Here is a 26,001-nt window from a genome sequence, read left to right on the forward strand (position 1 = left end):
TAAAATATGCTTTCTACGCCAATCGTTAGGAAGATAATGGCTGATCACTTATTCTTGCAACTTCTCTCGCTATCAAATCATTTAGGTCTGACTTTTATAGTTGATTTCGAAATCTATCAGAATAAATCTAGATTGTAATTTATTATTTTTACATCTATCTTTCAGCTTTTATCGTTGTTTTGTTTTGTTTAGTTTTTTTTTTTTTTTTTTTTTTTTAAATCGTCTCTTGGATGTTTTGTTCTTAAAGGTTAAGTCATTTCCTGTTTTGGAAGGTGGAGTATGGGTCTCGATTTGTTTTATGCAGTGTTGTCTCGTAGACAATTTATCTATAGAGAGCTACAGTAATAATTAAGATCATATCATTTACAAAGGAATTTTATTTACTAGTAGAGTTAATTTTAAATGCATCAATTGACTTGTAATCTATAAATTTTTTTCTATATATCGATCATTATTGTAATTTTTTTATGAATAAAAGAAGTTTGTTTTTTATTAAATATATATATTTATAGATATATAGTTTGCCGATGCAATATTATTACGATATATATGACCTTACACAGTTATATGGTTTGCCGATGTAATAGTATTGCGATATATATGACCTTACATGCTAGCTGTATGTCTATATATAACCATCGGACCATCAGTCTACGTACGTTAGAGAAAGGTGGGTAACGTAGATATTACGTGGATGCTAGCTGTATGTCTATATAAACTTCGGTGGGATAGTAATTATACTATTAGGTGCAACGGAAGGATGGATCGAACTCTCTAATGTAAAAAAGTCATTGCATGCGGTATCCATTCTGACATCGTTCCATATATTTGACACGTATAATATAATTTACGTACATATTTTTAACTTTTACTAATCATTTATTGTTTTTAATTAAAATGTACCTTTCATATCTCATATTTTCTATAAAAAATCTCAAATCTTGAATATATATATGTGAATGTAATTATGTATGTATAGTGTATACAACACGCACAAGTACATATTAATGCTAATTATCTATGTGTAGATAATTCGAATACTTCTAGATATTGATGGAAAAACAGATTAGACAACTATAAGGAGCATTAATTTTTTGATATTATGTCAAATTACTATTTATTTAAAAAATTTAAACTAATAAAAATATATAAATTTAATTATTAATTTTATATCTCAACATTCATGCACGTCCAATGTATCATATTTCTTCTTTCTTATAGGAGTTTTAATTGATAGCATTTTCAAGGTCGATAGTTTCAAAGGTGATAACTTGCTAATCAAGTTAGGTGCTCCGCAGGCCGGGTTTGCCATTTTTGGATTACTCCTACCTGTCTTATATAGGAAGTACGGCAAATAGCCTAAGATGCACAACCAATTAAAAAGTTTCTGAAATAAAAAATAAATGATGGGTTGTATGAGATTAATTTGTAATTCAGTGAGACGGGCCAATAAAAATATGTTAACTTTTTCTTTTATTGGTCGAGATTTCTTAAATATATTTTTATTTTTATTTATAAATTTATCTTATTTTACTTTTATGGAAATCGAGATTGAATATTCTAATTATTGAGAATTTTTTTAACCTAAAAACGCTAGGATTAAAAAGAAGTAAAATTGGAACAAACTTTTGATGACATCAATGTATTGGCCACCATGCATGCACATGATTCCGTGTTACCGTACTTGGATTAGAAACCAACCGTGGTTAAAAAAATTGAGGTCATTGATGACACAAACTACAAATTGACAAGCGCTGTCATTTCAACAATTTAAAATTTTAATTTCCACGTCAGGTTGTCATCAACGTCAACGTCTTCACATCATCCACCGGCTATTGAAGGAAATTACAGATTTTTTTGTTTTTTAAAGGTAAAAACATGTACGATTGTCTCTTTTCTCCCTGTAAGGATCAGACCTGAGGGCTGAGACCACCATTTGACATTTTGACCATCCATGCAATTGGTACGGTATCTCTAGTCGATGCTCATTTTTATTTTTATTTTAAAGATGATGTGGTTCTTTAAAACATGAATGTAAACTGTCCAGTTACGACAAATCTCTAGTTACGACATAAGCTTTGCCAGTAATATGAGAACTAACGTTTTTCATCAACAACCTGCGACAACAAACGACAGTGGTTGATTGAGGGCAGCTAATCTTCAACATTTTATAATAAGTTAAACGGTTTCGAACGATAGATAACAAGAAGTTTCTAAGAATGATTAATAATGAGCACCAGCAAAAAAACAACAAGAAGTAGTATCGAAATATAAAACTAACTAAAGGGAATAAAAGTCGTCGTAGAAAAAAATTGTTTTGTTTTCTCATCTTAACTAGCTATTGTAGAAGCAGATGACTCTCAACAAGAATTCAAATATAGTCAATATGATTCAGTCCAAGAAAATAGAAACTGTGATAACAGAAAGTGTTCATCCAATAGATAAGAGTTTTGAATTTTGTAAATACTTGGAGAGAGATTTTTAAATTTTGAATTCTTATCCTCTGTATTCTTATCACAAGTGTATACAATCAATAAATATAACATATCTTGTTATTATAAATAAATAAATATAGCATATATTTCCTACACATTGTATGAGAGAATTTTCTTGTATTCAATTATCTTTTAGTTATGACGTAGTTTTTCTTGATTTCCAAGTTGATTTTTTAGCAAGAATTATATATACATGAGAAAATATATTTATAACCGTGAATCGTGTAACTACTATTGTATAATTATTTTAAAAAAAATAAATAAAATATATAATTTACGTAATAAAATTAATTTTTTAACCGTAGTCATTCACGTAACAAATGTTTTATATTTCGATACTACTTCTTGTTGTTTTTTTGCTGGTGTTCATTATTAATCATTCTTAGAGTTCAGCATTAATTAATTAAGTACCATTGCAAAGATGAATGACTTGACGCTTGAAAGAAGCCTTAATTAATGATTAAAACCACCCCTCCAAGAATATAAGCAATTAAATTTGAAGTGTAATAATTTACCACAAATTGCAATATTATATAGGCCGGGGGAAGTCTACCCAATCTAAGAGTTTAATTGCAACCTGTTACTTTTTGACTTATCTTGTGTGTTGATAATAACAGTTAACAATGCAGAAGTTTATTTTCATTATAAATTCAGCAGGGGTGAAAACTGATCACCATGGTTTAAAATCTAACCGACACGATTTTTAGGATAAAATCTCAACCGAAACCGATTGATAAAGAGTGAGAAAATCGGCCGGTGTAGTTTTGGCCGGTTGCCGTTGGTTCATCGGCATTCCATCGGTTCGCAACATTTAACAAAAAAAATTCAATCGGAACAAAAAATTTCAATCGAGAGATGAGAAGGAGTCTGTGTGTGGCATTATGAAAGGTGGAGTGTAACAGCCTGCTAGAAATTCAATTGTGAAATTTCTATTAAGTTTAGGAATCTCGTGAAAACCCCATAAGTTTTCATGAATCCATTAATCGTATAGGTTTTTTGTCTAACTACATAGTTAGTGTTATTATTTACTATAGTATCAGAAGTGTGTTTTTGATTATTGGAGATAGTTAGAAGTGTCAAAATGTATTATGGTTTGTGCCATTAGACTCGGAGGGTTATTTAAAGTCTTATGGCGCAATAACATTTTTTCATATTTTCAGACAAAACGTCTGTTCAAAACTGTAGATATTATTGGATAAAAAGAAATATCTTGAGGTAATTTTCATGAATATTATTGGGTAAAAATATTTTGAGTTGATTTTTATAGATATTATTAGATAAAAATATTTTAAGTTGATTTTTTTGTAGATACTATTGGATAGAATATTATGAGATAATCTTTTATAGATATTTTGGGTAGGAGAAAATTACACTCAACTCTCAACTCCAGCCTCATCTCTTCCATATCTCATCCATAAGTATCTCCAGCCACCTCTCCCCACGAAATTATTTTCATTTATACTTTCCATTGAAAGAATATCAAACACTCTCTCTCGGACAGCTTTTATGAGGTCTTTTGCACACCCATTTCGAAGCTTTTGTAAGTGTTTTATCATAAAGTCTCATTCATATAAATTGTTCCTTTTTTAGTCTAGTTTACATGGATATCTTATTTGCCCCATTTGAAGATCATTTGGTCAGTAAAATATTGTGTAAACTATAAAAAGGTCATTCTAGAAGATAAACTGGAGAATATGTTATAGTTTGGAGTTTTTGACCAAGCTAATGGATAGATATTGGTCCGAAATTTTTATGGAGTATTGTTAACATGTATATGTGACTATTGGTTGAGGAGTTTTGCATGATTAAACGTTTTGATGAAATATTTTCTTAGATTTAGAAACTTAGAAACTGGAAGAAGAAAAACAGTTTCTGTTTTGAGAAAGTTTAACTCTTTGGTGGTCTAAACATATTCTAATGACTTTAATAATTTTATTTGAGGATCCTAAGTATCTTATATACATGTTATATTATTATTTTGAAGATATTTTATGTTAGTTTCAAAGATATAAAATTTTATGCAAAGAGATATTCAAATAAGCCAAAGTGTGGATATTCTTGGCTAAATTTATGTTTTGGTTAATTTTTAACCATGTGATCTTGAATTAGAAGCTTATATATGTTTTAGGACATCTTTTTAAACCATGTGATGGTTTGGTTTGAAGATCATATATTTATAAGTCATAGATCAAGAGATTTATCAAAACTAGTTGAGGAAAAAGTTTCTGTTTTTTGACTAAGTGTAAAACCAAAAACTCCAAATGTTATTTTGTGATTTTGGTGACTTTAGTTTGATGATTTAAAGCATGGTTGACGTTAGGATGATATTATGAATATGTTAGAAGTAAGATTTGATTTTTGAAATTCTTGGAGATGTTTTGATTTAAGGTCAAAACTTGTGATTCAAGTGCTTGGATCTTTTTACAAAAAAGTTTGGTATTAATTATTAGTTTTTTCTAAATGGATGTTTTAAGTATGGTTTTGAACTTAGGATTGGAAGATGTTTGTTGCAAAATTTTGGTTTAAGCATGAGTTTTGAAGTTGGAAGGAATTGCAACAAAAATCAAGGAAAATGGCCTATGGATGTTTCGGCCATAGTGTGTTCTTCATAGTTGTGTTTTGTTTTAAATTTTTCTAAGTTGATATTTAAGTTTAGAACAAAATTTACATAAGGAATGTAAATTTTGGAAACTTTTGGAATTAGTATGCAAAATCTTTAAGTTATGGGTAAAACAGTCATTTTCTCACATGTAGAGAGTAAAATGAAAATTTTACTCTTTAAGTTAGTATTTTCCATATTTCAAATTATTAGTGATTTAGTTCTAACTTCTAGAATCACTAATTACAGTTCCTCATGGTCGCACTTGAAGTTTTATAAGAAACGCGAAGATCGAGGTAAGTTAGCTTTTAACTTACTAGCAGTCTACTGTGTATGTGTGCTAAGTAAAGGAACTACAGTGTATGTATGTGTGTTATAATATATGTCATGCCATTCCAAGTCATCACGTAATTGTTTGTTATACAGAATTTATTCTGTCATCGGTTTTTATCTGTTATATAATATATTCTGTCATATATTGCTGTACATTACAAGTACATCATTCTAAGTATGACATCCATTACATGTATGTCAAGTCATATAATATTCACTATTGCAAGTATGTCATGTTAAATATGTTGTCTATTATATGTTATGCCATGTTACGAAATATTTCGATCTCAAGTTGGTCATGTATTTCAAGTTATGTTCAAGTCACGTTATGTTACGTCAGGGTTTCAGTCATTTCATATTCCAGTGAGACACAGCAATTGTGACACGTAGAATACATGGGGCCACAACAATTGTGGAGTATGTATTTAAGCATTTAAAGAATAAGTTTCCGTAGAATACATGGGGCCACAACAACTGTGGAGTATGTATTTACACGTAGAATACATGGGGCCACAACAACTGTGGAGTATGTATTTTTTATGTTAAGTCAAGTTTGTGTAGAATACATGAGGCCACAACAACTGTGGAGTATGTATTTACACGTAGAATACATGGGGCCACAACAACTGTGGAGTATGTATTTTTCATGTTAATTCAAGTTTCAAAACAAGTTCATGCTAAGTCAAGTTTCAAAGCAAGTTCATGTCAATTCAAGTTTAGTTCATGTTTCAATTTAAGTTATGTCAATTATGTTATGTTGTACACCGAGTTATGTTTTAATTACTTATGAATTTGATTATGCATTTATGCTTTTACTGTCATCCATGCATTATTAACTTGTGTGGAAGTTTTTTGTTAACTTACTGAGATTTGTAATCAAATCTCACTTTGGTAGTCCCAAGTACCATTTCTCCCGAATGGTACATCTTGTTACAGGACCTGAAGGAGAATCAGGAGCTGATCAACTAGACACAGTTGACTAAGTGACGGTGCGACATAAATGTTAATATAGTAATTAACGTAAATTACTACTTGTATGATTGAGTTGCATCTCTAGTCCTTTTTGGATCATAACCATTTTGGACTAGTGTTGTAATCTTAGTTGTTCAATGGATTTTTATGTATTAAGTATGTTTTAAGCATTTGGGATATTTTCAATTTGGTGCATAGTATTGCTAAAGAAAAAATTTATCCGCTGCGAATATTACATATTGTTAGATGCATGTTAGGAATATTGCATCTTATATGTCATGAACGATGGCAGGTAACCTTGTGTTGTATGTCTCGACGTTTCAAATATCCGTCCGATCCCAAACAGAATTTGGGGGCGTCACATGGAGGAGATGGCGTTATGAAAGCTTACGTTAGAAGTGATATTCGTCGGCGAGAGTGGAGGAGATGGTGGCTGGCAGTGGTGAGTGACATCGAAGAGGAGGAGTTGAGGAGGATTTGAGTCCATGACGATGGTGAGAGAGCATAGAGGTGAGAGTCGAGAGAGAGCTCTGTGTGCACATGGCCGCCTGGGTGAGTGACGGCGGAGAGGATATTGGAGTCGAAGAAGAAAGAAAGGTGTTGTTGATTGAAATAATCCTAACTAGAACGACACCGTTTGGTATCAACACACCAAGCGACGTAGTTTCCTTAGTGTTTGTTTAAAATTGTGGGATCTAAATGCACCATTTCCCTTAAATAAGTGAAATGACGTCGTTTTGAGCATATATATATATATATATATATATATGAAAAAAAAAATAAGGAAAAGACGTCGGTCGGTTCAGCGGTTTTCACAGGGACCGAACCAGTCGACGTCAGTTTGACTTAAATCCTGCCGCCAGCCGATCGATTTTCTGCCAGTTTCAACCGATTCCCAATTCTGGTGGCCGGTTTGGTCAGTTTCCGACCGGTTTCTTTGGTTATTGTACAGCCCTAACAAATTGTGTTATTGACTTTCATTTATAATTTGTAATAGGATTCTGCTATACCTACCATGAATGGATTTTAATAACGCTAAATAATTTTTTGTTTCATTCATTTTTTATATATTTAAATATTTAAAAAAATTTTATAACATCATTAAAATATATTTCTTTAATCACTAAATTTAAAGAAATTGTCGGGACCATCATCGAACCCAACTCTAGATGACTTTAGCTTTTTCCTATATAATCGTAGAATACCGTTAGCCACACGGAGGGTTTATGTCTTTATTGCTTTCTCATCAACACATGGTGTGGGGGTGGTTTTGACAGTGAATTGTTAAAATAAAAGTTAAAAATTAAATAAAATATTATTAAAATATTATTTTTAATTTAATTTAATTTTAAAATATAAAAAATTAAATTATTTATTATATTTTATTTAAAAATTTTAAAAAATTATAATAATTATATAAAATAAGTTGTGATGGTTGTAATTTCCAAACTACCCCTAAATATTATCACGTTTATCTCTAACCCATTTCCAAACTACCCCTAAATATTATCACGTTTATCTCTAACCCATGAGTCCGACCATTAATATATATTGTCGGTGTTTTTGGGGACGTTGGATTTGCTGGCAGATTTGGAGAGAGAGAGAGAGAGAGATTATTTCCAAGCTGCTCAAAAATCCGGTAATCCCCACTACTCTCACGAGCTTAATTTAATTTGAGGAAAAAGTAAGGATAATGATCATTCATGCATGCATGCAAGCAATTATTTCCGAGACCGCAAGCAATTATTGTTCCACTAGACAATGTGCTCAAACAACCAACAATATTATTATATCCTCGTGATCATCATGCGATGTTAATCAGGAGAAAATTAAATAAGATTAATTAATATATGAAAGTTTGTTAAAAACATAATTAATTAATTAATAATCATTGTTTATTTTAATAGATTTCATCCATCTAATATCTTCTCTTTTAAGTTACTGATCCAATTATAAGGTAATAAGAATAAATAGTAGCTTATAAATTAATTAAGGCCGCCCCATGTGTACAAGTAGTCTCCCGTTGGTACCTATTTAGTAAAAGAAAAAAAAAAGGGTATGATATGTAATATTATCTGTTAAGTCATGGACAGCTGGGAAACTCACATGCTTCATTCCCCATAATTCCCTCTTTGCTCATCAATGGTAGTCTTGCTTAAATTCGAACAAAAAACCAACCAAGCAATATGATCCATTCATGATTCATATCTCTAATGATCCATCAATACAATACAGCTAGCTGGTTGGTATTCTATGTTTTTTATTTTTATTCTTTTACATGATTTTTATAACATCTTTAAAAAATATTTATAATATTATTAAAAAATATTTATTTAATCACAACGTAAAAATAAATTAAAAAAAAAAATTTCTCAGCGAGAACCCCGGAAGCATAGCTTTTTGTATGTTTACATGGTCCACACTCCTGGTCTGTTTTCGTAAACGTGGACTTTTTACCATCACAACAGGGAGAATAATAAAATATATATATCGTAATTTTTTTTCCTCGGAGCATATAAAACGTGATAATCTCAATAACCTATACAGCACAAGCTTAGCTACTTCCACGCCCCTATCTACCCCATCTAAGAAACGAGGAAACGAAAGCCAAAATTCTCGGGAACCAACCACGGCTCACACTTGGCCTGTGGTAACTGGTAAGAAGCTGTGCGTACGGTACATCTGCCAGAGCTCCAACAATTCAGAAGACCAAAAAATTAATTAGTCAATTCATTAATTAAATAATAAAAAAAGATAATACACATTTAGAGAGAGAGAGACGTTAGGAGATCATCACAGATCCCATGATCATTCATAGCTGCACATTGACAAATAAAGAACATGACATAACTTCACCATATTAATTTGTTGCTACCTCCAACAAATTATTTATTTTTCACGTGTATTCATTCAGGAATAATAATAATAATAGAATAAAAATTTTACTTCTCATTTTTTATATACACATATAAATTGACGTGACAAATGACAATATGTGTATATTTAAATAAAAAAATAAAAATAATAAATCATAGGTGTATAGTGTGAACATAACAAGTAACATTTTTTATAATAAAAATTCATAAACCGGTATGCAACTAGAGAACGCTGAGCTTGCAGTATTGCATATTAAAAGCATTCAGCTAATTATTTTCAAATGAAATGTATGAAATATAGATACTTTTAAAATTATATTTTGAAATATCTTAACTAACTTAACAAACCAGGTAAATTAATAATTTTATCAAGGAATGGATCATGGAGCCTTCCTCAAATGTTGCCAATATTAATTAGTTTAATTCCCACGTTTATCCTCAAGTACTGCTTTAGTTGAGCTCATATAAAAAACTTCAGCAACCGACTTTGAACCGACTAGTCTACAAGTTTAAGACATGATACGGACAGCATTACATGTTTTATAACTAGTAATCTGAAAGCAAATTGACAAGAATTAAATCTTAAAGTCCTGTTCTTATCGGTGGGTCAATATATTATCCAAAATCCAAATAATACTCCACTAAAAATAAACGGATAACTTGTGGTGAGAGAAGCGTGTAGCATGGTTGTTTTGGACGGTGAATTAAGTGAATGAAATAGGCTAGCTAGCTGGGATGGCAACAAATTGCAAAGGATTTATTAATTTTGGAAAATTTTATATGCAGTCATTTTTACAGACTCCTTTGTGCACTCCAGTGATATGATTAGTTGTGTATTAAAAAAAATTTAATCCAGCCAATCATATCAGTGGAGTGCGTAAAAAATATACAAAAATGACTGTATGTAGCATTACTTGTTAATTTTATACACAATCGTAAAAATCCTTGAAGTGTGTAAACGTTTTGAAAAAATAGATTTGATTTTGTTAAGTGGTGGCTTTCAGCAATTGGCTGAGCTAGATAATTTCTCCCAAAAAACAGTAATAATAAAAAAACAACAGCGACGACTTAAATATCTACAAGCAATTGGCAAGAGAGTTGATGATATGATCAACTGCTACCTTCCATTCAAAACATGCATGCTACTCATTCCAACTAACCAACCGGTCATCGTCCCTTCCAAACCAAAGGCTCACAAAATTGAAGACTTCCAAGCCTATTTAAAACAATAAATACAAGTTTATTTTTCTAAGAGCAAATCGCCCATTTAAAAGACATCGCATGAGACGCAAGATCGAGTATGAAGGTTGAAGCCAAGGAACACGAGGTATCTCCCCAAATAAACCGGACATCATCATCCAATTTCGACAAGGACATAGTTATAGAGCAGAGCGGATATAAGGAGCATTTGCAAGGGTCTTAGAAGACTGTATATATAGTCTTGCTGGTAGGGAAGAAGAAGATCATCGAGGATATATATTTGAATTTCGGTTTTGTTTTTGTTGTTGTTGTTGTTTTTTTTTTCTTGGGAAAAAAAAAAAAGAAGTTCCATAAAAAAATGGGGTTTGCTCCCAATAGCATAGGGAAATACAAGCTTGGCCGGACTATTGGAGAAGGTACTTTTGCCAAGGTTAAGCTAGCTGTTGACAGCACCAATGGGCAGTATGTTGCGGCCAAGATCATCGATAAGAAAATGGTCACGGAAAGCGATCTCAAGTGCCAGGCAGATATCTATATCTTTTTCTCTGTAAAGAATTCGTTGCTTTCTTTTTTTCTCTACATCGTCTGAGATTAATTTTTGTTTCAGGTACAAAGAGAAATAAGAACAATGAAGCTTCTGCATCACCCCAATGTCGTGCGAATACATGAGGTGTGTTTGACAGTTTCTGGAGGCAGAGTAGTTCCATATTTAATTCTTTTCATTGGCTCAGGAAAGTAATATTTATTCCCGTTTCTGCGTCCAAATATCCCAACCAACCACAGGTTCTAGGCACAAAGACGAAAATTTGCATCGTAATGGAATACGTACCAGGAGGACAGCTCACAGACAAGTTGGTGAGATTTGTGTGAATTATCTACCTTCATCTGGGATCCAAACCTGATATTTGGGGCAGCTTGTTTTAGGGAAAACTCTGACTAATATTCCCTATCTTTTCACTCAGTCTTATGCCAAGAAGTTAGAGGAACGGGAGGCAAGAAAGCTTTTCCAGCAGTTGATTGATGCGGTGGACTATTGCCATGATAAAGGGGTATCTCACAGAGATCTAAAGGTCAGTGAATACAATCGACCATTGTTCTATTATAGCCAATTTCTCTGTTAGGAAAGGGAGTTCTCAGAACCCTGACTAGAATTTTGGCATCCCATCTACAGCCAGATAACTTGCTTCTGGATCAATGGGGAAATCTCAAAGTATCTGATTTTGGACTAAGTGCACTGCGGAAGGTAGCAACCTTGAGAGCTGCTAATGCTCTTCATCTTTTCTTTTTCTTTGATACTCACTCTAGTTATCTGAACTTGACATGTCCATTGGGTTATTGACTTGAGTTGTGATAAATCAACAGCCCGGTGACATTCTAACCACAGCTTGTGGCTCCCCAAGCTATGTAGCACCTGAGGTTAGAATCCCATACAACTTTTCCTTAACTCTGAAAAACAATTGCAAGATAAAACTCCTGCCTGCTGACTCGTTTGGTTACACAGATGATATGTTTTGATGAAAATTGAATAAAATATTATTATAATATAATTTTTTAATGTTAATTTTGTTTTGAAATTTGAAAAAGTTGAATTGTTTACTATATTTTGTGTGAAAATTTAGTGAAGTTGTAATAATTAGAGAAGATGAGATAGTTTTGTATTTGGTAACCGAACCAGGCTGCTTCATTTTTTTCATGAACAGCTGCTGATGAATAAAGGTTACGATGGAGCAGCTGCTGATATTTGGTCTTGTGGGGTAATCCTGTTTGAATTACTTGCCGGTCGCCTACCCTTTGACGACAGTAACCTGATAAACTTATACAAGAAGGTAGCTTCAAAATGTCTATGTATAAATTCAGGCAAAAGTCTATGTATAAATTCAGTTTCAAACACTTATCTGATGAGAATGTTCGCATGAAGATATGCAGAGCAGACTACACATGTCCACAATGGTTTACCGAAGACCAAAAGAAACTGCTCTCCAGAATACTTGATCCAAATCCTAAAAAGGTAATAGCCTTAGAACTTTTGAATGTAATTTATGATTTTCAGATTCTCACGAACAAAATGATGTACGTATTTTTCCTTTTATTTCACCACCACAGCGAATGACTATACCAGAGATTGTAGAAGATGAATGGTTTCAAAAGGATTATGTGCCTTCTTGTGGATATGAATGCAATGAGAAAATTCAAGTGGATGATGTTAATGCAGCTTTTGATTCAATTGAGGTAAAACATTGTTGTATTAGCAAGATGTAGAGTGTCATAAATGGACCTAATGATCTGAAATTCTCAACAGGAGACTGCTACTGAGGCAAACATTCCCAAGTCCTCAAGTTTCATCAATGCCTTTCAGTTGATAGCCATGTCACATGATCTCAATTTATCGGGTCTCTTTGAAGAGAAGGCAAGTCAAAAAGTCAGAACATCAGTCATTATACTAAAAACTGCTTCCTTCGCTTTTTTGATTGAAGTGTTTTTTTTCCAAACAATTCAGGATGAAAATAAGCAGGTGACAAGGCTTGGATCCAAGCATACAATTCATGAAACCATGAAGAAAATTGAAGCTGCAGCAATGGATGTGAGTTTGGCAGTAGAAAGAATGAAAAACCATAAGGTACAATCTCCTTATACTCTGATTCTTCAACCCAAACAACACCCCACCAAAACAAGGAACACTTTTTTTTTGGGACATTTATGACTCCTCTGCACTAAAACAGATAAAGATGCATCCAAAACAGAAGATGACTAGATGTTCTAAATCATATCTCGACATATCGGCAGAGGTAAGCAATTTTCATGTACTCTCCATGCAAGTTAAGATATAAAGGTCTCTCACCACTCTGGAAAATTCCAGGTGATTGAGGTTGCTCCCACTGATTGTGTAATAAGCATATCAAAATCTTCAGGGCAGCTTCAAGTGTACGAAGAGGTACGAAGAATATACTCCTAACATAGTTATGTCTAGATTAGTGTTTACCTACTGAGCTAATACCATGTTGATAATCAGTTCTGCAGAAGTTTATCAAGCCTGCTGACAGAGAAATCAGAGATTTCATCACAAATTAAAGAGCCGCAGGAAGTCACATTAAATTGCAAAAACATCCAAGAGAGTGGATGGTAAAGTACTAAAGTAAAACCTAGTTTGCAATTGTCATTCTAGCATTAGAGGTTGTCTCATTTGTCACTTTTAACTGTTGTATGCAGCTCTGAAGACACTAGTTATAAAGACCATAAAAAAGATCCCCGTGGCTATTCATCCTCGTGATGATTAGCTTGTCTATGTCTTCAACGTTCTTCAACCCAGGTTCCTGACAGATTCTCAAAGAAAGATGTAAAGCACTTCATATAGGACAACAACTACAAGTAGTTAAGGTCTCAAAGGAGATAATGCGGCACTGCCCATGGTTAAGACTTGATTATCCACCAGAAAGCCAAAACTGAGATTCTCACAGAGCTATTTTCTTGTTTCAAGTTGTTTGTCGTTTGCTCCTTTTCCCATCTCCATCTATCATGAACATATCTTGTTCAAAAATGTATACAACAGGTTGGAACTCTTCATTTCATCTTTACTGAATGATAAATGAGAGAAAAAAGGAAATTTTTGGGTTTCCCACCCTGGGCGGTGATCATTTTGTCCACTGCATAGACTTGTACTCAATTAAAAGGTATCAAAGCAGTAATCCTCAGTTATTTCTACAACAGTTTTCTACAGAAGACGTCTTCATCGATTGATATCCAGGAAGAAAAAGCATCATATTAACACATCCTATTTAAAAATTTTGAATACTCGATGAAATCAAGTCATTGGCGGAAGAACCAAGTCTTGATCCTCAATATATTGCATATCGAGGCCTCGATCCTCAATATTTGACTCTTGACTTGATACTCTGAAGCTGAAATGGGCATTAACACTATTTTGAATCCAACACCACCAGATATCCTTTAAATTCATCGAACTTAAAAGTATTCATAGATACGTCAAGTTACAAGATCGACTTTAGGCTGTCCATGTTTGACTTCCCACGATTAATCTGATATGTCATTGGACTAGAACAATCTCCAGTGACAGGTAGCCATAGCAGATATCAACCAAGGTTAAAGATCAGCTCTCCTGTCTATCCAGATTTCCTATATAGGACCGCAACATAAGCCCAATCAGAGCTTGGAAGAGAAACCTACGAGAAACTAGTGATATAAAATAAAATAAAAAATAAAGAAAACAATGATAAGAGAGGGGAGAGATGTTCTTTCTTAGTTCTGCTTAGGATCTAAACACAACACTCCTGGGAACATTAACTACAAGTTATTACATTACAATGTTTCCTATAACATAATACCAGTTTTTCAAATTACAATAGATTTAATTAACAAGAAATCGGATTTTAGAAAGGAATACACAACTTTTAAACCACATCCATAGCATGTCACCTAGTGTCAAGGAGTAGATACGTGAGGATTTCTAGAAATAGCCAAGCCCTACCAACTTGCTCTATCTCACTGCAGGGCCGCAGGCAGCACCATTTACTCAAAAGAGTCAAAGTCAAGCTGAAGCTCTATGGAGCACAGATTGCATTGCCCACAAGACCCACGCTTTTAAGCCTTTTTAAAAGATTCCAATTTTGGCTGCTTTGATAATTGCTGCCATATTAAATAGCCCAGCCAAAACGTGGATGACAAAGTCATTGCATTAATTGCCAAAGACGGACCACAATCTGTGTTTCCCAATTGCTACAGAACTCTTACGTTTATCCCCTCGTCTTTCCACGTTTTGTTCCCTAAACATTAATTGGGGAAGTTTCTAACCTTGAAAAAATGCGAATTGGAACCGCTGTTGCGGCTCTATCAGAGTAGAACTGCAGCAACAGCGGAAGGAGTGTGGTAGGTCGACAACCAGCCTAAATTTTGTCATATCACAAGAGCATGAGTCTTATGGTTATTTAGTTGAGTTGAACAAAAGCTCCAGCACTGACTTTATATGCACTGCTTGTTTACCGTATTCTGGTAATGACTTAAAACAGAGGCGGAATAACAAGCCATGAACATCCTTTGTACATTCGTACTTTCGCCACTGCCTGTTCGGCGTAGGTCAGGGTTTTATTATTCAGTCTACGACTGTCTTAAATGATTATAGGCTTCTGGTGTCGAGAAAACTTGATAGTTGTAACTTTCTTGGCATAATACTTTAGGGTATCACGATTGGTTTGGATGCTCGAGTCACCGTCAAAAGTCTGGGTAAAAGTAAGAGGGATGAGAGGAGAAATGGTTCGGAGTTGAAACGAAGAAAACAAACAAGCCTCCTAAATATATCCAAGGGCATGAACAGCAAGAGAGAAAAATAAAAAACCGAGGAAGAGAGCCAAGAATTTAGATATTTTTTGTTTTTTAAATAAGAATCACCTATTAATAAAATAATAATAACTAGGTTAATTACGTGGATATTTGTTTTTCGACCAATTTTTTTATAATTAAATTTTATTCCAAGTAAATAGACATAACCCGAGTACACAAGATGTATACAAATACAAATGAGGAACACCTACCTACAAGCTAAAGCATAATATAACTAAAACAAAACATTACAATTATTCCCGTTACTTACAAGATTCTTCACCCAAAAGTTAAAAAAAATGATTCCATTTCTATAGCAATTCCACGAATTTGCAACCTAAAGATAAAATAAAAATGCATATAGTTTTGTATAGATTTGGTTGTCATAAGGCTTTTACATACCTTAAAGTGTAACCCCAAGGTGATTGAATGTAACATTGGTTTTCTTCTGTCACAAACAAGCTATCAATAATATTATAATTTTTGCTTGAAAAGAACAAAAGACTAAAAAAAAAAAAAAAATAGTGCATATAGTTACCCATCCGTGCTGTTTTACAACTTAGGAGATTAAACATTACCCAACGTCTATAACCATAAGAATCACTTGAACATCAAAATTTGGCAAAATAGAGGAAAATCAAGACAGTAATGAACTTTAAATTTCTCTATTTTATTCTTTTTATTTCTGGATAGTACCTTGATCTGCAATTTGGAAGGTCAGATCTTGGTCCTCGAAGCTTGTAGATTTTTGGGGAAAAAAAACTCCTAAACCGTAGCCAGCAGAAAAGCAAGACATGTGAGAGCAAAACCAAAAAAACAGAAGAAAAAAAAGTAAAAACCCTAAGGATGTCAAATCGTGTTAATGGGTCGTGTTCGTGTCGTGTCAAAACTTGTATATTATACTATATAACTCAACCCCAACTCAACCCGTTAAGCTTATCGTGTCAAAATCTCGAACCATAAAATAACTCATGAACATAACGGGTCATGTCATGTCAACTTGTTTTGACCCATCAGTGAATATTACGAAATAGGTTAACACGACACAATACGATCTATTTCAAATTATTTATGTAAATTAGTTGAATAAGCCCAAAATTAAACCGTTTAACTTGATTAAATGTAACATAATTTTATATAAATTTTAAAATCACAATATTTATAAAAATTATAAAGCTAATTATAAGTAAAAAAATACAATCTAAACAATAAAAATATTGAAATTGAAATTCTAAAAATTTTACTTTTTAGTATAAGAGTATAATTGTAATTTTAACTTTCTTAACGTGTCATAATAAGTTATAACAAATTGACTCGTTATTAACCAATTAAGAAATCGTGTCTTAATGAGTCAACCCGTTTTGACTCAAACCCATTAAGACTAAACCCAAACTTACTATTATCATGTCGTGTTCGTGTTAAATTAACGAATCGCCTAACATATTACCACCCATAAAAAAACCATACACTGACCACTTTAAGGTAGGGAAAACTCAAATTTTTTGGAATAAACATCTAATATTACCAACCATTTGTTTCTTTGATATGGACGTTCAAAAACACTTGGAACACTATAGTGTTTGGCCACAAGAAATTTTCATTTCAAATATAAAATTCTCATCTTATCATTACAACTTTCTCAAATCTTCATACAAAATATAATAAACAATTTAACTTTTTCTTAATTTTTTCAAATCTCAATACAATAATAATATTAAAATATAATATTTTAATATTTAATCTTAAAACTTAAAATTCTCATCTAAAAAAATCTCAGTGGCCAAGCAGTGTGAAGAGTTAAGCCCCATCTTCTAAATTCTTACATAAACCGGATGCATAGGTTCGGGCCATTTAGCATGGAGTTACGATGCATGACTCCTACGTCCACCACTAAGGTTTTCATACAAACCCTTAAACCTTTATCAAGAAATTATGCACTATTCCATTGATTAAGAAATAAAGTACAGGGGTTACAAATGAAAAGCTAAAACAGACCTACAAGTAAATAGGAAGCAGAAATTATGTAAATCTCCTATTCTCTGCAAATTGAAATGAAATATACACCATAAGATCTCCCAGGTGTGACGATGTTCGGTACTCAAAATATATAAATGCGACATAACCCATCATCAGATCATCGACCCAAACATGTAGAGGGACTAGAGAAGAAAGTTGTCGATCATATGGAAAACCACATCAGCACCATCCGAATTTAACCAATAGCTTTTCACCTGAAAGCATAAGTAGATAATTGCTATTAGAAAACCAAGCATTTGTTATTGATCATACTCGGCCATATTTAGATACTACGTCTAGAGTTTATCATATTCCAGCAGCCCAAAACCTCGACCAGACCTATTCAAGTTTTAATATGAAGTTCTCAGGTCCAAGGTGCGAGTGGAAAGAAAATGGAACAAAATTACAACCAAAGCCTCTAAAGAACCACTAATTTATCCATGGACATGAATTATTTTTTCTATAGTTGAGATTAGCTCTGTTAGTATGTAGAAAAAAATATGAAGTGAAGCATAGTGTGCTTTAGGCACTGAGTGAGAAACATCTGTTCTTCCATTTAGATTTATTCCCTCATCTAAATCTCAGTACTTGTTTTCTCATCAATCCAAGGGTGGCGGCATTCTTGAATGAAGTCTATCCGGCCCGGACTAGCACTTCTCCAATCAGGCTGGCAGGCCACTCCAGATGAGCTGGGCCACTGTGATCTTGGATGTGCTAATGATCAACACAGGGAATTTCTTGAGTGAGAAAAAAAGGGGGTCTTTAAACTAGGGATCAAGCTTTTTGTGTTCAGAAAGATGGTAGTCTGATTTTGGTGGAAGAAATCAGATGAGGTCCGTCATATGGTGAAAGGAAAAGTGGAGTGTGTTCCTTTCTTTCACTTTCTGAAGTTTGAGAAGAGTTATGAAAGCTATTTGCTGAGTTGACCAGGTTAAGCTAAATGCAACGCATACTTGTCCCCTGTTATGATGATAGTTAGAACATCTACTCAGTAAGCTGGACATGACTATGCTTGACTGGACACATTTACAGTTAATGAGCACATTTGACAGAGAGTAAATTATAATAAGGCACGCTAAAAATAACATCTGGCCAAAGCCCCTCAGTCAATGACATAGAAGTCAAAATGTCCTATTAAATGATTCGTAACATCACAGGGAAAGAGGAATGTCCCAACCATTTGAAAAAAAGGCGTTTTAGAACACATGTAAAAAGCAATTTAAAGAAACTGATAAAACTTGTCAGATTAAATAACCCATCTAGATATAGCACTTGCCTGAATGGTATTATGAGCAATATATCGCTGTCTACTTTTATGAAAGCTAACGTCCACACGTTCCCAAGGTACCTGAGTAAGACCTCTGATCATCTCCTCTACATTCAGGAATGAAGGAATGCTTATAAGAACCAGCAGTGAAAGGGAAAACATGAATAATAAAAATGGTTCTCAAAAAATCTGAGAGGTGTATGTAGTCAAACACAATGACAGTGAAATCCCTAATGAGACACGTAGAGAGTTGAGGTGTAACGTCAAAGAACATATGTCCTTTTAACTCCGAATGAATCATCTTATACTGTATTTCTGCAGCAATTAAATTCAAGGTACCTTGTGTATCAGTCACTTCTCTAGTGGAGCCTTTTGAGTTCAAGTAATCCTAGTTTATGTAATTTTTGGACTATATGAAGTTCTATCTTTTGATTTTGGACGTCTAGAGTCAGGGAGTTAAAAGTCCAATCCTCACTTCTTTTCAGGAAATTTAAGATCATACGTGCTAAAACTTCAGTCCCTCAAGTCCCACTTACAGCCAAAGCCCCTACCTGGTCAATGTTTCCTGAGAAAGAAATATATATTAACTTAATTCAAGAACTGAATTTAAGCCCTTTTGTCTGTCTATTTCCCTTGCTAATGGCTAATCAATTGATACTCTCTTCTCCTCTCTTCCCCACACAATCACTTCATAAGAAAAAGAAGCTTACCCTTCTTCATGAATGCATCTTTATAAGCTATGACGAAAACTGATAGAAAGTTAAATTAAACTCATTCCAGAACAGCAACACGGTCTCAACCTTAGCACTGCAGCACAATCTCTTTCCTTGAAAATAGTTTTAAAAAATATAAGAGAAAAATGAAACTTCGCTTCTTTCTACTGTTGTTTTACTCTCTTTTTCCCCAAATCCACAGTTTTCTTTTCACTACCATTTTCACATCTACTCGGGGGGTGTATGTGTTTTAATGTTTCACATCCCATGATCTCCATCTCCAAGAGAACGAAACCAAGAAAAGCAGAAAAGGCTCCAAATTTTAAGCATTACTCATCATAAAAGTAGAATGTTATGCCAACAACTGAAAGCATTGAGAAAGAGGGAAGTTATACAAACCTTCCAAGTCAGTTTTTTGGTCTCCAACAGCTAAAGAATCTTTGTTATGAATGTTGTTCATAGGTTCTCGGTCAACATATACGATATGTGGATATCTCTCATCTGTTCCAAGAAGATTTGACTGGAAAGAAAAGAACATTACAATGAATGTTTTTTTTTTTTTTATCATATAAGACATGTACTTTTTTATATGCGTATATAAGAACAAAACTGGAACCTGACCTTTGGAAGTTCATGCTGACGCCGGATCGATGATGTTCTCCAGCCAACCATATCTTCATGATAAGTGAAGAGAAAAAACATAGGATCGTACAAACAGCAAAGACATGAGCTTATGTTTAAACGAGACAGTCAAACTCCAAATGCTATCAAAGTATCATATAAGAGGATACGGTCATAATTTGCATTTGCATATGCCACACGACGTTTGAAAGCACGCAAAGCTGATCTGCACAGATCATTGGTCATATATTACCATACTTGTAACAATTAGAAGATAACGTTATGTGGGGAATGTATCAGTGTTATGGATGAAATAACACTAACATGAACTTTAGGTCCTCAGAGTCATTAACCATTCGAAGGAGAAGAGGAGGTTTTCCGTCATCATTGTCAGTAAGGAAGAGATGCTTCCCAGACCTCCCAGCAACCAAGTGTGCAGTTTGAGATGCTCTTCTCTCGAGAAAAGGAAGACCACAGAGAAATGGAAGCTGTAAAAAAAAACAAGAGCACAAAAGATGAGGATCAATGTACCGACACCTGTAATCAACACAAATCTGATACCCTTTTTTATTTGTAAGATAAACTTTATTCATGAGCAAAAAGGCACAATCCAAGTACACGAGGAGTACACACCACGAACTATTTAATACAGAGATAAACCAGAACAATTTGAGATTGATAGTATTGTTACAGCAGACTAGCATGGAAATAAACAAATTGAAACGTCATCAAGGTGAAATCCAAATAGGAATCTCAATGGGATTCACTTACATCATATCAATGTTCACAACAAGCATCTATTTATTTTCTTCTAAAGAATTTGTACCAAATACAATCTCCATATATCCACAACCGTCAATGACTTTTCTTGTGAGGAGTTTACCCTAATTTTTTGTACATATTCTCACGTGTAAGTCAAATCGTCATTACGTGACCAACAGGTATGTATGTATGTATGTATGTGTGTGTGTAGGCATGTGTAGATATATAAGGGTGCTCAAACTGTCTATAAGCGTGCTGAACCTGCCTGATTATGTCCCCTGGAACCAAGATGAGGCGTTGCAAATGTTATAAAGTTCATGGGTTTCAATCCAGCAATTTTAGCTTCATGAGGTTGCTCGATGCCTTGCGCCATATAATTCTTGTGCTCTTCATTTGAAGAATGTCCAGTAAGACCCGCAGGTTCCAGTTTTATAGAATGATCATACAGCCTCCCAATGGCATACCTTGCAATAAGGCCCCCTAAAGAGTGTGCCACAAAAGAGATTTTCTGCACCTCAGGCCTACGCCTCACAACAGCCAACACCTGCATCAGATGATTATCTATAACTCAAGATTCTTGTAGTAAAGATATATCTAATTTAGTAATTATTATAAATAGCCAAACAGCAATAATAATAATAACAGCAATAGAAACAACCCAGGAAAGTTCAGGTAAGGGAAGTTCAGTATATCAATTATGCCTTGAATATGAGGTCATAATGTTATTACCAAATACCTCTTCAGCTAGCCTCTCACCCGTCAGGTCAACTCCATCAAATGTCAATTTCGAGGAATTGCATTCACTGCCTGCTTGACAGATATCAAATTGAAACCAATTATGTTTCAGGTCAATGCATTAAGTACATAACTACAGCCCTTGGAAGGCAATAAAGAAGACAATAACTTGCAAACTTTGGAAAGCTTTAAAATGAACAAATTTGCACAATTTGAAAGCGAAACCAAAAAGTAACTGGAGAGCATAAGGATCTAAATTAAATTTAACAATCATGAGAAAAAATTAGATGAGTCTGTTTCATTTATGAAGTAACTAGCCACTTAGACTTCATCCTATATCCAACTTAATTTAAATTTTCAAGACTTTGGATAGGCTAATTTTTTTTTCATTTTTTTTTTTTTTTTATAATATTTGCATTAGCTTGTCCATGAATCTTAAGTTAATTGTCATTGACACAATTATTATAAATTAAAAATTTTTCTCTAAGGGCCATTGGACTGGGGGGTTTTCCTTTTGAATTGCCTGAGTTGCACTTGCAGAAAATTCCTTGCCGAGGGCCTATGTACCCCCGGGATTAGTCAGGATACTGTTCCTGGACACCCGGTACCAATCACAAAAAAAAAAAAAATTAAGTTTTTTCCAACACCAAGTTTTCCAGGATTTTGTTGAATTCAACCAAATACTGAACCTATTACCTATTAATTTCGGCTCCATTCAATTCAAACTAGGCTCCGTACAAGACATTTGGTTTAAAAGAGAAAACTTAGAGAAATTCTGATTGACATAATTCTCCAAGGTTGTTACTTTTTGGATTACTTGTTCATTCTCCTCTTTGGTTTCTTGAACATATATCCCTTTCTCTTTAATTGGTGTGTTCAACATATATTTGTGTCAGTATACTTCATATACAAATCAGCAAAAACTAGAAACTCCAACAGAACATATCATGTCATCCCCTCAAATTGCATGCTTGTTCCATACCATAAAGTTTGTGCAGTAGTAATGTAACGCCCCAATAGAAGGTTCAAACCACATGACCTATACTCCAAATGACTAGTCAATGATACAATTGGAGCCCCATTGGAACCTTATAAAGAGCAAGAACTTCTCCTTCCCAAGCAATGTGGGATCCCATTCATCACCTATCCTTATCATATGGGGTATCACAAGTAGAATGCAGCACGGAAGCCTTGATCATGCCAAGTCAATACGCAAAGTGCAAACTGAGATACACAAATTCTAAAGCAAAGTTGCATAAAACATCATGGACAAAAAAAATATTTCATGAATTTGGAACTCGTGTTCAGCACATTGCAGTTTAACAATCAAAAACTTCTTTTTGATAGGACAATTAAAAAAACTTTACCACCACGGTCAGAGCCATGTCTGCTCGTGGAACAATACACATACAGGTAGCCAGATAAAAAAGTAAACATTTCACAGAATGATATTGAAATGAAAAGCTATTCTCTTCAGCATCCTATCAGCTACATATGGTGAGTTGAATAAAAACTCAGATATTTATTCAACATCCTATTAGATTTGAAAAAGGCTTTAATGTGTAGGTAAAGAAGGGTCCACTCGGGAAGGAGAGAACTCACGGTGCACAATTACTTTATCAGGAAGCTTCTTCACAAACTGCTCTGCAGCATATCTCCAATCCGCAGCACTGAGAACACAGAAAATCTGTATTGAACTATTGGCAAACAGAAATTCTTTTTGCAAGGTAACCATTACCTAATAGAAAAAAGAATAATCATTCATATGAAAATCAGATCTGAGGTTGATGATTGGTGGGATCAGGAAGACATAGAAGGCCTTAGACTAAAAGATTAACCCAGAAGTATGTACCATTGCAAACAAAATTATTGAGAGTGAACTAAGGACAGCTTAAGTGCATCAATGAACCGAAGCTACTTACTCAAAGAAGACATTACAGATGAGAGATATGCAACAACTTCGCATCAGTAAGTCTAGCAGGCACACCTGTCTGGTAATGTATCTCTATATTTTGCAAAAATGTGTCGGGTTTGTCTGATTTACTGACTTTGAAAACTTATATAACCAGATCCTTGACAATGTTAGGTATATACTGCACACCTACTACATGGAAAATCTTCAGCATCAGCGACAGAATTATCCCATTGGAACAGCAACAATAAAATTTTAAAGAAAAACAACATTGTATGTCCCAAAAACTTCAAAAATAATTTTTTTTCTCAAGCTGATATCTTTTTCTTCGGTAATTTATAAACGCACTGATTACGTGTTGAATCTGATCCTAACCCTCTATTGCATTCTTATGAGAGAATGAGGTTTCATTTATGCTAGAACTCATTGTTCTCTCAACCTGAATTTATGCTTAATCAACTGGATAAAGTTTAGTGATTCAGCTTAAGTCATCACATATGATTCTTTTAGCCTTCATCCATTAGAGTATAATTCTCCTAAACTTTATCGAGAAGACAATGAATGGTGATGTCTTGCCATAGATAGTTTTAGCAAACTGGCCCATTTCAACTAATGAAAGGAAGATATAATAGACATGAAGTTTTTCCAACATTTTTTTGAAGAAATTTTACAGACTCCAAGAAAGTGGCCTAATGACAATATTGCACACATTGGAGCTTAGACCAGAGAGGCAATTAGTTCACATTGTTCTACACATATTTTTGTGGCAGAGGTTCCTCTTCTGGCCAAAGGCTTTAGCTTGGGAGTAGCAAGTCTACTTCTCTTTTAGTCTTAACTGATTCAGAGTTGTACTTTGGCTATAGTCATTTTCTTAAATTTTTCTTTCTGCTTTTTTCTACTAAAAAAAAAAAAATTCCCTCCTATATTCAGTATTTATCTCCCATGAATAATTAGTGAATAAAAGCAGGATGCAACTCATAACTATTAACAAGCAACTTTGAGCCAGCACTCGAAATCTAAGACATCACACCTTTATGATGAAAGAATACAAGAACCATTATTGCAATGTACAAATTCTCTATTGACTACACCCCCTCCTTCCCCTCTGGGGACTCAAATTCATAGAGTGGCTTCAGCTTTAGGGCTCCATATACCTTAAAAGATTTCCAGGGTCTTCTCCTACCAGCCATCAAGGTGCTATGCAAGTTAATTTCGATTTCGCCATAAAATTGTGTCGTATAACTAAGTTTAAGCTCCAGATTTTTGGAATTCCCAGTTTTGACCATGAGCCACACAATTAAGCTCTAAAATGAACCTCCAATCACTAGAACTGAATAAAGCACCAAATTTTTTTGGTACTCAGGGAAACTCCTCCATGTCACACACAAGAACAGACTCACACACACATTCGTGTCTCATATGCTTTGTTAGCCCGATCAAGCAATCTTACAACTAATAAAGCCCACTAATTCACATACAGATCTTCAATGCTTCAAAAATTTAACCTTGCTATCAATCAATAATCGTTTATCCATATACCTTCCAACAAGGCCATTAACCATGATGACAAGGTGGTCCGGGACTGCCCTCGGCGCGGCATCAAAAATATCCACGCCGCCACTATCGGCCTCAAACTTAATCACTTCCTTTCCCTGGTTGCTCCTAAAGCATCCTCCACCCTTCTTGCTCAACCATTCCATCCTGATCGAGCTAGCGGGAAGCGTGTGCAGCTCCGCCAGCGGCCTCGGAGTCGAAAACCGGAACCCTAAGTTGAAGAAGGCAACGAATTCACGGCGTATCGGGTTATGCGACGAGGGTCCTGAGGATGACGACGAGCGTGATGAGAATGACGAAAAGGACGTGGTTCGGAGCGGGGGAGCGGCGGCAATCATGGAACAGACAATGAAATGAATGTAATTATAAGGGAAGAAGGATGAGTAGGAAGGAAGGAATGAATGAAGAGATGGTGGATAATGGAGGAAGAAGCAAGCCAGGAGGAAGTTTCTTTGGGAGTTGCAAAGGCTACAGTAATTGAAGGCGGAAGCGAACCCGAAGAAGACAACCTTTTACTTTCGTCGGCTTTCGACATCGACGGTTAGTTTTCCTCTAAACCGGTCCCGTGGGGAGTTCACTTTCAGCCAAACATTAGGGGCGGCCTTCATCACACTG

The 26,001-nt window shown here is 34.3% G+C and overlaps 2 protein-coding genes across 4 annotated transcripts; one reads left to right on the forward strand and one right to left on the reverse strand.

The window, feature by feature from the left end:
• The first annotated feature begins 10,507 nt into the window (after positions 1 to 10,507).
• LOC122317405 (CBL-interacting serine/threonine-protein kinase 21) lies at positions 10,508 to 14,107 on the forward strand. 2 transcript variants are annotated; one of them, XM_043134489.1, is made up of 15 exons: positions 10,509 to 10,998; positions 11,083 to 11,145; positions 11,259 to 11,330; positions 11,438 to 11,545; positions 11,647 to 11,718; positions 11,838 to 11,891; positions 12,176 to 12,301; positions 12,394 to 12,483; positions 12,579 to 12,704; positions 12,775 to 12,882; positions 12,973 to 13,092; positions 13,196 to 13,261; positions 13,333 to 13,407; positions 13,486 to 13,595; positions 13,683 to 14,107. In XM_043134489.1, exons 1-15 carry the CDS (start codon positions 10,834 to 10,836, stop codon positions 13,741 to 13,743), a joined length of 1,416 nt encoding a protein of 471 aa, XP_042990423.1. In that variant the 5' UTR covers positions 10,509 to 10,833; the 3' UTR covers positions 13,744 to 14,107. The 2 variants fall into 2 exon arrangements, with proteins under 2 accessions (XP_042990424.1, XP_042990423.1); XM_043134490.1 differs by lacking the exon at positions 11,838 to 11,891 and having other exon boundaries at positions 10,508 to 10,998.
• A 3,617-nt stretch (positions 14,108 to 17,724) lies between these two features.
• LOC122316759 lies at positions 17,725 to 26,001 on the reverse strand. 2 transcript variants are annotated; one of them, XM_043133530.1, is made up of 10 exons: positions 25,372 to 26,001; positions 23,523 to 23,590; positions 21,922 to 21,992; positions 21,451 to 21,729; positions 20,748 to 20,911; positions 20,594 to 20,649; positions 20,424 to 20,476; positions 20,202 to 20,322; positions 19,099 to 19,170; positions 17,725 to 18,037 (listed from the first exon to the last, which is right to left on the reverse strand). In XM_043133530.1, exons 1-9 carry the CDS (start codon positions 25,722 to 25,724, stop codon positions 19,145 to 19,147), a joined length of 1,191 nt encoding a protein of 396 aa, XP_042989464.1. In that variant the 5' UTR covers positions 25,725 to 26,001; the 3' UTR covers positions 17,725 to 18,037; positions 19,099 to 19,144. The 2 variants fall into 2 exon arrangements, with proteins under 2 accessions (XP_042989464.1, XP_042989462.1); XM_043133528.1 differs by having other exon boundaries at positions 19,099 to 19,196; positions 25,372 to 25,998.

This window comes from Carya illinoinensis, chromosome 7 (genome assembly GCF_018687715.1).
Source record: "Carya illinoinensis cultivar Pawnee chromosome 7, C.illinoinensisPawnee_v1, whole genome shotgun sequence".
NCBI lineage: Eukaryota > Viridiplantae > Streptophyta > Magnoliopsida > Fagales > Juglandaceae > Carya > Carya illinoinensis.

Bases quoted from the DNA above. Each gene is read 5' to 3' on its own strand.
- LOC122317405 (XM_043134489.1), top strand. From the start codon at position 10,834: ATGGGGTTTGCTCCCAATAGCATAGGGAAATACAAGCTTGGCCGGACT. The intron at 12,705-12,774 runs GTAAAACATTGT...AATTCTCAACAG, and splicing joins CAGCTTTTGATTCAATTGAG to GAGACTGCTACTGAGGCAAA. The intron at 12,883-12,972 runs GCAAGTCAAAAA...CAAACAATTCAG, and splicing joins CGGGTCTCTTTGAAGAGAAG to GATGAAAATAAGCAGGTGAC.
- LOC122316759 (XM_043133528.1), bottom strand. From the start codon at position 25,724: ATGATTGCCGCCGCTCCCCCGCTCCGAACCACGTCCTTTTCGTCATTC. The intron at 20,477-20,593 runs GTATCCTCTTAT...CTTATCATGAAG, and splicing joins TGCAAATGCAAATTATGACC to ATATGGTTGGCTGGAGAACA. The intron at 20,323-20,423 runs GTCAGGTTCCAG...TTTTCTTTCCAG, and splicing joins GTCAGCATGAACTTCCAAAG to TCAAATCTTCTTGGAACAGA.